Source organism: Ictidomys tridecemlineatus, chromosome 8 (assembly GCF_052094955.1).
Source record: "Ictidomys tridecemlineatus isolate mIctTri1 chromosome 8, mIctTri1.hap1, whole genome shotgun sequence".
Taxonomy (NCBI): Eukaryota; Metazoa; Chordata; class Mammalia; order Rodentia; family Sciuridae; genus Ictidomys; species Ictidomys tridecemlineatus.
The window spans coordinates 45,362,028-45,376,077 of record NC_135484.1 but is presented as its reverse complement, the minus strand read 5'-3'; the positions used below and the strand labels follow the sequence as shown (position 1 = coordinate 45,376,077).

The following is a 14,050-nucleotide window of genomic DNA, read 5'->3' as shown; positions in this document are numbered from 1 at the left end:
TCACTGAAGTCCTCACAGACGCCTAAGATTATTCCGGGAACAAATATATCGGATCCAAGCTGTGCAAAGATGCAAACGTACTCTAGGCCTGTACAGTGAAGGCTGCTTGGCAGGGTGCCAGGTTTAGGTCTCCTGAAAGTAAGGGTGGGGACGAGACTGTTGAAGCTCCCACTAAGAGGAGTGAAACTTTCTGGGCTCTTTCTGGAAGTTTGGGTTGTGAAATACGTCCCCAGAGTCAGCACAAAATGAGGGAAAGGGAAGGAGAAGGGAGAAGTAGGGCGGGGAATGGGACTCCCTAGTTCAGGGCGTGACGGGCTCAGGTGAGGAAGTGAGTTCTTAGGGAAGCATCTGCCGGGACAGCAGGCAGGTGGAGGAAGCCAGTCCCGCCTGGACCCGCCTCGACCCGCCTCCGCCCAGGGGCTGTCTGAACTGTACCAGTGCACCGCGGGGTCCCCGCTCCGACGTGCAGGGACTGGGGAGCTTGCAGCCTCCTCCCCCGCCCGGGTGGCCCGGGTCCCCAGCCCCGCCCCGCCCCGCCCTGGGCTTGGGGCTCAGCTGGGGAGCTGGCCGAGCTGAGGGTGCCGAGGTGTCGCGGCCAGGAGCATGGCAAAGGTCCGGGAGCTGGAGGACGCCTTCCTGCAAGCTCAACCTTCGCCCCAACTCTCCCCCGAGATCCAGGAGGAGTGTTGTGTGCAGCTCCTGGACAAGGACTTGCTCGTCTACCCAGAGGAAAGAGCCTACCTGGTGGCTGAAGCGCAGCCCCGGGGCGAGCTGGGCAGCCTGGAGAAAGGGGAAGACCCGGAGCTGCTGGGGGGAATTAAATCAGGTGAGTGCTCGGTCTTCTCCTGCACTGAGATTGGTACGAGGACATCCAATAACAAACATAAACACGCCTCAAAATGCATACACGTATAATGTTCTGTCCAAATCATATTTCCCCAGGGAAAATGTCCACTAGAGATTGTTAATTCTAAGGGATTTTTGCATAACTCCTCTGTCCTTTCTATAGGGCACCCACCCCATTGGAGGCAAACTTTGAGAGGCAATTTAATTGATTGTATATCCCTTTCCTCTCCTTTATCATTCCTTAAACTTGCAATCAGAAATGCATTTAAGCAACGGTAACTTTTCTTCCGAAGAAGAGGATGCAGATAACCAAGACAGCAAAACAAAAGCAACCGATCAACACATCTCTCAGAAGAAAACCATCACGCAGATTATGAAGGATAAAAAGAAGCAGACTCAGCTCACGCTGCAGTGGTAAGACTGGCCCAAGGAGTATACTTATGCACCTGTTGAAGTTGTTTTCACAATTTGTTTCTCTCTGAAATTTTGAGTAGGCAAATTTAAAAGACGGAATAGGAATTTATCAGTTTTTTTTTTTCACTGACCATTTAACATGGAGGTAAATTCTAGTACAGATGAAACATCAGCGGCTCCACATTATGGACTAAAATGATACATTTCTTCAAATGTAAGCAATCATGAAGGTTTTTATGACTTATGTACTTAAATGCAATCTATTCAGTCCTCATATATTTGTTATTTGGCAGTTTTTCTTTTTTAATTTATAAAACATGATCCTCAAAAAACAGCTTAAAACATAGAAGGATTTTAATGTTGTCCAAATCCATAGTATTGGCCCTAAGATAGACAAATGTGTTTGAAGTAGAAGACTGAAAAATCAGGTAAGATATTACTATTAACCTAAACAAATATTCAACTATTTTTATAGTACCTGTCATATGTGATTTATTATAGTGAAAAATCACAAGTTGGATTTTGTGCAAAATCTTTTAAAATCAGGAGTTTATCAGTAGGCTTTCTGCATATATAAAACATTTTCCTAAAAAGAAGAGCTCTAAAGTAAAAATAAATATTGTACTTATTTGCATAGTATAAAAAAATAGAGGTATAAATTATCTCCCAAATTTCAAACATAAAAAAGTATAGATATTACTTTTTTACTGATTAGTTATATAATCTCTCTCTCTCTGTATATGTATGTGTATACATATATATGTATATATATAAAATCTAAGCCTTAGAAATACACAGCAGAAAAAAATAGAATCTAAAAATACTAGCAATTTGTATTTTTATTTATTTAAATATTAAATTACAATTTGTAATTTCTGTGATTATTTGTTGGTACCCTTTTAAACATTTGAAATATAGACCAAATATTCCTCTAAAGTTATATTTTAACTACTGGAATTGATATCATGGTTTCTAGTTAAGAATATACTAGAACTGCAAACAATAGAGCTAATTATCTAGAATATATTAGACACAGTTATTTTCACAGTTATTTCAGTTATTTGGGATGATTGGGGCAAAAGTGTTTTGATTTCAGATATATTATGGAGGTGTTTTGATGATTACTCTCATTTTTTCAGTTCATATTGAGTGATTAAAAAAACATATTTAAACTTACCCAAAATTACTATTGTACTACTAATGTCTAGGATTACTCTGTATTTTGAAGACAAAATAATGCTTACAACAATATCAAAATAGATGGAAAGTGGTCATAATATATATGTTATTAGATATAATTTCAAGTAGCTGAATAGTTCTCATAACAATATGCATATTTTCAAAACTGTAAAGCACTGTCTTTTTATTTGAATTTTCAACTATTCTAAAACGTGTTATTCTTTAAAAAAAACATCTGAGTTACTGATATTTTTAGAATTTTCATTTAAGGTTATAGATTATCTTGGTAGCATTAGAACTGAAAATCAGTGAAAAACCTGACTAACTTCAATTTTCACTGTTAATTAGATATTTGATTTTATGTGTGCAAATTAATTTGTTTTGAAACACTGCATTTTAGTTTTGGAGTTTTTGATCATCCTCCTCCTCCTCCTCCTTCTCCTCTTCTTCCTCCTCCTCCTCCTCCTCCTTCTTCTCTTTCTTTTATTCTTCACAGAAAAATTGGTTTCTGATACTTTATCTGCTCAGGGAATACCTCCTTGAACTTTTTGTAAAATGTTTAAGTTAGAATTATTTAAATATTTTAAATATGTTAAATCAGAAAACTTGAAGGATTTCATCCCCAATATTAATCTGAATGCATGCTCAATATTTCATTGTTATTGTATTATAAATAATTGTGCTTTTGCTATACATAAATTTGGCATTAGTAAATTTAACCCCAAATCACATATTGAAGTTTTAGAAAAACTTGGAATAGAATCTAGAAGTTCTAATTTCTAGATTGCTGTTCAGGTAGTCATAACACAATATATTCATATTTCATTTATTTAAATATGCAGTTAATTGCAAGTCAAAGGGAATTACAAATAAATTATATATATATAATAAGATTTTAAGTAATGTATGTTATGTTTAGAGATATCCACTGAGAATTATGTTATATTTCAAATACACTTGGAGTTTTAGATAATCATAGTATTAGTTACATTTAAAAAGTATAAGGATGGAATAGATCAGTATTATTTCTGACTTAAGGGAATTGAATTTACCCATATGAATTTCACCAGCAACTGCATCACTAATCTTTCCCTGGCTGTTCAGGATTCAGAAGTAGTTTGTGAATGAAAGTAAGGGAGTAGAAGCATTTGCCAACCTGAAGTCTGGCAGCCCTTTCATGTTGAGAATGTTCTTTTAAAAACCTGTCATCTTCAATTTCGCCACTGGTATTTGTATGTCAAAGAGTAAATCATGATGAACAGAGAGGGGATTTGTATAGAAGTAAGACCTAATATTTGCAATGTGGACTAGGTAGGAGTGATTATACATTAGCCGTGATATTTTAATTGCACTAGCAGATGTTCACTGGGGTTCTTGCTCTTCTAATATTAATCTTTGTGATCTGATTGTTGGGGTTTTTTTTTTTTTTTGACCTTAAAGCCACACAAATTTATTATCTCACAGTTTCTGTGGATTAGAAGTCTAGGATGGGTTATCTTGCTACTCAGTTTGTTGTCTCACCAGGCTAAAATCAAGAAGTCACTTGCTGAAATCTCATCTGAGGCTCTGGGTTTTCTTCAAATCTCACTGTTTTTTTTCAGAGCATCTGTTCCTTGCTCCTATTGAACTGAAGTCCTCAGCTCATATCATTGCTAGTTATTCTTTAAAGTGTTATTAACCAAGATGCACTGTTTCAAAGCAAATTAATTTGCACACATAAAATAAAAAATCTAATTAATAGTGAAAATTGAAGTTAGGTTTTTCACTGATTTCCAGTTCTAATACTACCAAGATAATCTATAACTTTAAATGAAAATTATAAAAATATCAGTAACTCAGGGTTTTTTTAAAGAATAGCACTTTAACTACTATCACTCTCTGAGAGGTGGCCTTCTTCAAAATATAGCAATATGTTTCTTCAAGATCTTCAGGAGTTTGCTACTACTTTGGAATTTTTATGTCTTCTATCTCTGACCTCTAGGCCTTCTTTTTAGAGCTTACTATATTGGTCAGGCTCATGCAGGGTAATCTCTATTAAAATTTTTGTTTATACATAATAATTGTACATATTTATGAGGTATAATATGATGATTTGATTTGTGTGTGCATATGGTAGTGATAACTCAGGATAATTAACATATTCATCACCTTAATATTTTATCATTTTTTTTCAATGAATACATTCAAATTCCTCTCTTACAACTATTCTGAGATAGATAGTGCATTATTGTTAATTATATTCACCCTGATCTGATTTTTAATAATATCCAAAATAAAGGAAATCTACTCATTAACTCATGTGTAAAGTCTGTTTTCAAAATAAGCAGTAAGTCATTGAGAAAAGAAAAAGAAAAGGAGTAATAAAGAAAAGCTAGGAAAAAAAGAAAGAAAGAAAGGTAGACCTAATTCTTTTACTTTTTCCTTAGGCTTGAAGAGAATTACATTGTGTGTGAAGGAGTTTGCTTACCTCGGTGTATCCTATATGCACACTATTTAGATTTCTGCAGGAAAGAGAAATTAGAGCCAGCTTGCGCTGCCACCTTTGGAAAGGTAAATGGCATATGTTGATTATACTACCTTACAACTAACGTTGTGTTTGATAGACAATATGGGAACAAATTTATCTGAGGAAGTTCCTTTAGAAAATGTTAAGACATTCACTTTATAACCATAATTGAAATCTCTTAAGGACTGTGTTTGGAACTGCTATATAGTAAAACCTTGATTTTGAGTATTAGAACCCTGGCTGTCAAAAGATCTAATGTAAACTTCAAGTAAGCTCTGTTTAACAGTAGCATTTTCCTTCAAAGAAGTATGCATCAAAGAGTGTGGTATGGCTAGTGTGGAGAAGCAAAATTAAATGGAGATGTTGATGCAATTAGCAGTTGTCTTTATTATTTAGGTTGTTTGAGTTTTTAATAGAATTTTATTCCAATACCTAAATAGTTTTTCTAACTCTTGATTTCACTTGAAGTATGTGTATACCTGGTACATGAAGATTTTATGATGGGATTGGTTAAATTTCTCTGATTTAAAAGCATTCCTTTTTGCCTACTCTGTATGGTTTCAATAGGAACTTATGGAACTGACATTACTATACTTACATGTGTTGATATCATTTTGAGAATCAGGAAACAGTCTTTTGGGAAAGAATTGTTCTTTGAGATCCTTATCTTGATCTGTTTCCTGAGAACTAAGCTATCACAGAAAAACTGTAAGTGCTTTGGGTTTCAGATCTTATATATCTAATACAGAGTGAAATCCAAATTCTAACCTGTAGAGGGACTCATTGTCTAGAAAGTAATGAATATTCTGGTCTAGCTCCTCAGTTTAAAAAACAAAATAATTAAATTATTTTTTTTTGGAAAATCCATCTGTTTATGGAAGAAGTATGATATGGCTTATGGTAATACAGTGGCCTAGGTTCTGGCCAATAGGGTGACTAACTTGTGAAACTTTCTGCAAAGCCCTTAATCTTGCAAATGTAGTTCACTCAGCCTATAAAATGGGGAGGTTACTGGGAAGACCACTTCCAGTATCCATGTTAGCATTACCATTTTGTAATTCTGCCTTATAGCAATAATTCTTAACCTAGGGTCATGGTACACCCTGAGAATCTGATAAAAACTGAATACATAATTAATACTTAACAAAGAAATTAACACATAACAAAGTTTGGCATGGAGCCCTCTGAACTTCATAGACAGATCTCATAAGATTCAGGTGTCTCTTCAGTGTTGGGATGGATATTTAATTGTGGGTAATTCCCTAGATGATAGAATTATTATAAAGAAACCCAAACCATCCTGCTCTGTGCACAAAGAAAGTAATAATTACTTTGGTAGTAAGTTCAAGCAAAACTAGGTACTGGGAGGATCTGCGTTGGCAATTGACTCTAGGGCAAGAGAATAATTTAAAAAAATATCTTCTTGTTCTAATGTATTGATGTATATTAATATGTATATTACTTTTTCCAGAGTATATATTAACTTGTAGCTCCCTTGGGGTTCAGCATTTACTTCCTTGAATTAATTGGTTATAAGTGGCTTGCATTAGAAACCCCAAACTTTTTAAAAACTAAAGTACTTTTCTACCCTTTTAGACAATTCGCCAGAAATTTCCCCTCCTAACCACACGGCGGCTTGGAACAAGAGGCCATTCAAAGTAAGATACATAGGTGAACTATAGATTCTTCCCTTTTACATGAAGATGTAAAATAAATATTGTCTTTACCAGTGGTAGAACCAGGTATTTATTTTTTAATAAAGCAGACTTTTACCAACTCTAACACAGAAAAGTAGATTTATAACATTTAGAAATAATATAATAAAAATCATAATATATTATTAATTCTTCTAAAAAAATTAAATGAATCATTTTCATAATATTGATGCCTTTACTGAAAGAACCAGTGTCACTAAAGAGTTATGTATGACTCAATATAGTGACTAAACGGAATCCACAGGCTCCCAAAGATACAAGGTCAAACCAGGGGGTGAAGAGCTATCAGTAGAAAGAACATCCTTCAGTGTAGGTAATACTCTTCCTCCAGCTTTCTTTCCAGACCAAAATTTCTTAATATCTCCTTTCTCCTTCAAGATAAATGACATGCACAAATGGCCTCTTTGGTCATCTCTTAATGTAAAAACAAACATAAAGTGTCACCTATTCTTCCTCTTTGTATCTTTAGCTTTTTATTTCTTTTGTGGCTTTTACTGTAAAATCCTAGTTGCAGGTTCTTGTTCTTTGGTTATTCCCTCTGTTCACTGTGTTTTCCATTTTATCCTTTCTTGTAAATGTAAGCATATAGAGATCTTTTTACACTGGAAAAAAATCATCTCAGAACTTCTATACCCTTTGCCATTTCTCTATTACTTTTTTTCTTTATTATTTCTTGAAAGAATATCATCTCACTTGTCTTACTACTGGTCATATTCCTCTGTCCTAGTCCATTTTACCAGAACAAAAATCCAATGGCTCATTTTCACTCCTACTCATCTTAACCTTGACTCTTGCCTAGTCTTTGTCCTTATTGCTAATGCCTTCTTTTAAAAAAAAATTTGCATGACTTTTTTTCATTTGTTTTAATTAGTTATACATGACAGTAGAATACATTTTGACACATCATATATAAATGCAGTATAACTTCTCATTTGTCTGGTTGTACATGATGTAGGCTTACACAGGTCATGTAATCATATATTGCTAATGCCCTCTTAAAATAAGTAAATACAGAAACTTTCCCTCTGTCCTGTCACGGCACTACCCAATTCCCCTTCTATCACTTTTCACTTGTCCACTGTCTCATGTTACAACGTCTAGTTATGTGATTCTAGTCTGCTGCTGAGCCACAGAAGTATAATGAGACTTCATATACCTAATTGAAATGTTGCTAGTAGCCACATTAAAAAAAGTAAAAAGGAACAGATGAAATTAATTTCAATGAAGTTTTATTTAACCCATATATCCACAATGTTATCATTTTACCATGTAATCATAACTAAGGAGATATTTTACATTTGTTTCATGCTGAGTTTTTGAAATCTGTTATATATTTTACACTACTAGTACACCTCAGTTCAAACCTGGCTGCATTTCAAGAGCTCAGTAACCACAAGTGTTTAGTGGCTGCCTGACTGGCTAGCTTAGCTCTAATTATTTGCCAAGAAATAAGTCCTACTTTTCAAATTCTCTTGAATTTGTCTCTCCTCAGTCCCACTTTTATAACCTGACTATGACTCTGTCTTTCTAGTTCATTCAATAGTATTTCTCCAAACTGACTTTCTAAAGTTCAGATTCAATTATATCTCCCATACTCAGAATATTCTGCTTTCTTCATTTATATTAAGGACAAATTTTTCTTCGCTTGACATTCAGGGTCTATTTAGTTCCAACCCATTTTCCTGTTTTATCATTTACTTCTCAGTTTTCAGCATGTGGCCTCTGTTCTCACTTGATTCTTACCCACCCACCCCACTACCCTTTGCTTCACTCCAACTGTTCCCTTACTCAGAAGGCCCTTTCTCCTATGTGTATGTTGAAATCTTACCCATTTAAATGAATGCCTCATGAACTCTCTTTTTCGAATGTTTTCTTAATCTATTGATTTATTGTAGGCTCTTTGTGTCCTCATTGCAGATTTTTTGCTTTTGTTTTTGTTTTTGGTATCTATTTTAATTCGACATTAACTTATCTCAACCTCTAAGCAGATAATAAATATTTCAAGGACTGGGACTTAGTGTCTCATTCAGGTTTACATTCTTTCTGTTGCCTGATAATGATAGATTATCAATTAATGCTAATTTAAGTTATTTCAACTAATGTTAACAGTATTGTGGCCTGGGCAGAAGAAATAAAATCACAGATTAAAAAGATAAAATTGGTCCTCTTCTTCTAATCTCTCCTTCTAACAGAGTTATTTCACAGTTGACTCCGTTTAGCCTGATTTTTACTGAATTTGATTCCTTCCAAATTGTGTAAGTAGAGTAGAGATCAGATAGTGTTTGAACTAGAAAGATATGTGAAAAGGGGCAAAGCAATGCAGAGAAATCCTCTGGACAGGATCTGCAAGGGGTGGGCAGGCTGGCTGCACCGAAAGTAAATTAATCCTGGAAGGAGCCTTTAAGATTAGGGATGAATCATTAACCTTGTTCATTGTGACATGGTCAGGCTCTAGTACTTAGGTTGATATAGCAACATTTGGTGACTTCTGGCAATTTATTTGATATCTTAGAGTAATAGATGTGCCCAAGGGCAAAGCATTAACAATTTGAATTTTTTTCTGCCTTACTGATATGCCATTTGCTTTTTATGGCATGACTATTACATTTTTTTGGTATTTTTAATATCATGAGGAAAAGGAAAGTTTTTCTTTTATAAACTAAGTGTATTGGAAGAAATAACAAGATGTAACTTGTGTGTCTTGAAAATGGTAAAAGTTTTGATGTAATTATTCTTAACCATGTAATTTCTCTTTTTCTTTTTTTATTTCAAGAAATGTCCTTAGATTTTTATTTTGAAAACCAGTACATCAAAAGGTAGCATAGGGCCTGGGATTGTGGCTCAGCAGTAGAGCACTTGCCTAGACCAGGCATGGCCCTGGGTTTGATCCTCAGCACATATAAAAATAAATTAAAGGCATTGTGTCCAACTATAAGTAAAAACAATATATATATATATATATATATATATATATAATTTCCCATACTCAGAATATTCTGCTTTCTTAATTTCTATTAAGGACAAATTTTTCTTTGCTTGACATTAAGGTCTATTTAGTTCCAATCCATTTGGAATATATATATATATATATATAAAGATAGAATAGACTAGTGCTTAGGAACATTGGTTTGAAGTTGGACAAATCTAACTGTAAATCCCATTCTTCCAGCTGTAGCTGTGTGAAAACAGATCAATGAAGTGAGTATAGAATATCTCAAAACAATTGTTGTGAGAATTAAGTGAGAAAAGTATAGGAATGAATGGAGGAATAATATGTTTTTAACTTCAGTATCCTTAAAAATAGACATTAGTAACTGAGTGCATTCATAAATTGACAATATAATTAAAAGTTATTATTTATTGAATAATACACAAATATACACATGTACTCATTTCTCTTTCCAGTAATGATACAATATAGGAATTGGTTTATTTTACAAATGAGGAAAGATTATTAACCTGCCCAAGGCCATAATGATACTACCCAATAACAATGTTGGCATTTATACTAATGTTTTTCTGACTTTAAATTTTATGCTTTGTCAACTATTAAAAGTAAAAAACCTACCTTTTTTTTTCATATCAGTTGTTTCACAAAACAATTATTATTAATTGAAATTTTTATTTTTTTGAAGTATGTTTTTTTTAAATGAACAGTTCTTAAAATTTATTAATATATTGGATTCTTCCTCAAAAAGATAATAGCACTTTATTAAACCTCAATCATAAATTTTATTTGGAGGTATTTATGTTTTATATAAAAGTAAATTTGTAGCACCTATGAAATTTCACTGTTGCCTTTTAATTTTTGTCCTAAATATTTTTCTGCTAGTATGTTATCTTCATATGTATCATCATTTCTAGACTGTTTAATATTTTATAAATTTACATTTATGAAAAACATTTTTATGTCTACAGAATGGTGAACAATTGAATGAAATATAAATGAAGTACATATACCTTGGAGAATCAGGAAATCATAATTTCTCCAAATTTCATAAAACATTTTGCTTTTATTAATGTGTTTAGTATAGTACTCTAAACATACTGTTATTGAATGTATAATGATTTATTTTATTATAATTATAAATTATTATTATATAACATTTTAAAATTGATGTGTCCTACTTTATTGTTTATTTACCTCAACTTTGTTGGATTCAATATGAAAATATATTAATTTATATAACTTCTGATAAAGATTACTTACAAAATAAGTTTTTAATTTTTGTTAAATTTTCATAAAATAGCTTGAGTATGTCCAATCATTTCATTTGGGACTATCAGACAAAATTTATCTTAGATTATGATTGACTTAAAAGACTTTTCTGTATTGTGGGCACAAGGCAACATCATAGTTTTATAGTTTTTGAATCAGACCTTAGATATATTTGGGTTCATGGACCAAAGGCACTCTCAAGATTTCTCCTCTGCTCTGGTCCAAGAATGAAATCCAAAGTTTGGAAAACACTGATTTATGTGACTAAGAGATGGTTAGTAGAGTTCATTCTGTGTCTACTTTGTAGTCTTGTCTTTCTAAATTCTGAAATAACTGGCTCTTACAGTGACTCATTCTCCCAACTCTCTCCTTGGCACAGGTTCTGCTATTTCTTCCCTTCATTAAAAAGTAAAAGAGAAAAAAGCTTAACTAAATAATGTGAGCCAAACTTTTGTTCATTAAAAGGAAAAAATAAAATATTTAAAAGAAGCAGATCCATTAAAATAAATTTAAAAAAATGGACATAATCACTATATAGGCCCAAATATTATATACTATCAAAATATACATAAATAAAAATGAAATAGTTCTGTTTCTACTGGTAAGTCTGATGTTCCAAAGAGGAAACCACTTCTGGGGTTGTAACTCAGTGGTAGAGTGCTTGCCTTGCACATGTGAGGTGCTGGGTTCAATCCTGGGCACCACATAAAAATAAATAAATAAAAATATTGTATCCATATACAACTAAAAAAAAATATTAAAAAACAAAACAAAACAAAAACCTATAAAGATTAACACAAGGTATCAGAAAGCCTCACTCCAGACCACTAAACAAGTGTGGTTTACACTACACAAATATTACACTTCATCCATTTTTTTACTCATACCACGCCTTCCCTGCCAAGAAAACCAGCAACCCAATGGCAGATTATACATTCAACACTGACTTTACTTTCTTGTGTTTTCTTTTCTTCCTTTTGATTTCCACCAATGCCAAAAATACATACCTGATTTTAGTCTCTGTAATATTTTTAAAGTTAGATTTTAAATAAATAATAATTAAAAAATTTGATGGGTACAATAGAATATTAATGAAGAGCAATTCTTGTATATTTAGCCCATTTATATTTTTATTGATGTACAAAGCATAGTTTTACAGAGTTTTTGGGATACAAAGAATTGGAAGGTAGGATACCAGCTGTCAAATAATTCTCATTATTAATATTAATTATTTAAAAAGCATTAACTGAGAAGGAATGCTATCTAGGCAATATAGGTACAATGGTGAGCAAAAAGAGCCTGTATTCCCACTCCCTCATACAGAATAGATTAACAAAGCAAGGGAGAACATAACTGAGCCCACAAATAGATTTCATGCACATGGTAGACTGTTTGATTTGAGGTTACATTTTAATTTATTATAGACATTATTCAACCAAATCTTGGTTTTTAGACATGATGGACAGAAGCTATTATCTTATTTATTAGTAGTGATTTAGTGGGTTAATAAAACTGATATGGCAGCTGCTCTTATCATAACAAGTTATTGCAAGTCCCTGAACAGCTTAATCCCATCATTTCCTTATCAGTTATCATTTGTGTAGTGTAAACTAACATCAGGGCTACTAGCTCAGTGGGAACATATGTTTCAGGAATTCTGTGAAAGGGCTGAAATGAAAAAGAAGAAATATAGTTACAAACTTAAATTGATCAGGAGATGAAGAGTATTAGACACAAGGTAAATATTTTAGTTGTTAAAAAATGTATCAATAATTAAATTTGTCTTATTAAAAATCTCAAGTTTTAGACCATGTTTACTTTAAAATCCGATACAGCATTAATTAATTTTTTCTTTATTCATAAATTAAAAATGAAATTTACCTATTGATGTAAGGCATAAGACCAGGGACAATTGATGGTTGTGAGTGAACATAAATTTATTAGATAATTAGAAAGGCCACTTTGATGATGGAAACAGTTTCTTGGAGAAATTAGCCAACCATACTCAAGATTAATAAAGAATTTATCATGTATCTTTAAAAATATGTATAATAATCATAAAGGGAGAAAGAATTATGAAATGCTTGAAAACCTTATTCAGAATAATCTATAAGTCATGCTCCAGATAGGTGTACAAATTAAAATAGCTAGTTGTCCCACAGTGAAGCAAACCTCATTTTTTATTTAACAGGCACAGTATATGTTCTTGTTATATTGGAATATTTCTGGAAAACATTACCTAGCAAGATTTGTTTTAGGAAAATCTATTAACAACAGAATAGTTCTATAAAATTTTGCAAGGGGAATGAAAAATCCACGTGTACTCCTCATGAACTCATTCTTCCCAGTTTTATGAGGTTTATTTTTAGCTGCTAGGAAGAAGGAGCAGCTCATTTCTTATCTCGTCTCTGTTCTGAAAGACACTAAATCATCCCTGAGATGACAACATGTACCTAGTTAGACTAAAAGAAAGATTAAGTGGGAGAGATTATTTTATTGGCTCAAGAAGAACCTGGGTATGAAATGTGCTGGAGTATTACAATCATTGCAAAATATTGACAAAGCATTGCACAATATTGTATTGCTAACAATGGTCTTTTCACCCAAATATATTGGTTTTATGCCTTTATATAGAATATTTATCCCTACAACTTTTGGTCAACCCCAGTATTTTACTGTTACCATGGAAATGCATGGTATAAATTGAACACTACTGGCTTTAAAAAGTTTAGTTTTGTTGATTTCCAAATTCCTAGAACACATTGACTAACAATAAATATTTGAAGTTTTTTTTAAACTATAATTTCTAATGGGGGGATACAACTTAGAGAAAGATAAAATTCTCTTCCTCTACATCTTAGAGTTTATCAGGGAAGGTGAAAGTCTTGCACACACATACCAGTGACACAAGGGAAAATGCTACATGGGATAAGACCAAGAGAGGAGTTCAGGGAACAGAAAGATTGATTTTGCCTGAGAAACCAGGCAAACTTCATACATTAAAGTTATGGGTAAGAATTGAGGACGTGTAGGTAGAAGGGTATTCCCAGGGGACAGTTCAACAAAACAGAGGCACCATCATGTAAAGCATAAGCTACTTACGGAGTACAAGTAACCCTAAAAGTAAATTATAAGATTTTATAGTAGGGTTTGTAGTAGGGTTAAACGAGT

At 33.0% G+C, this 14,050-nt stretch overlaps 1 protein-coding gene across 2 annotated transcripts in view; it reads left to right on the top strand.

Moving 5' to 3' along the window:
* The first annotated feature begins 357 nt into the window (after positions 1 to 357).
* Rfx6 (regulatory factor X6) overlaps positions 358 to 14,050 on the top strand; it is a 51,169-nt gene continuing 37,476 nt past the window's right edge. The window contains exons 1-4 of one of the 2 annotated variants that reach the window (XM_078019338.1): positions 358 to 826; positions 1,140 to 1,260; positions 4,866 to 4,989; positions 6,542 to 6,603. In XM_078019338.1, the coding sequence (XP_077875464.1) occupies positions 604 to 826; positions 1,140 to 1,260; positions 4,866 to 4,989; positions 6,542 to 6,603 (530 nt within the window). In that variant the 5' untranslated portion in view covers positions 358 to 603. Of the gene's footprint in view, positions 827 to 1,103; positions 1,261 to 4,865; positions 4,990 to 6,541; positions 6,604 to 14,050 lie in introns of both variants that reach the window. The other variant, XM_005336081.3, reaches the window with a different exon arrangement.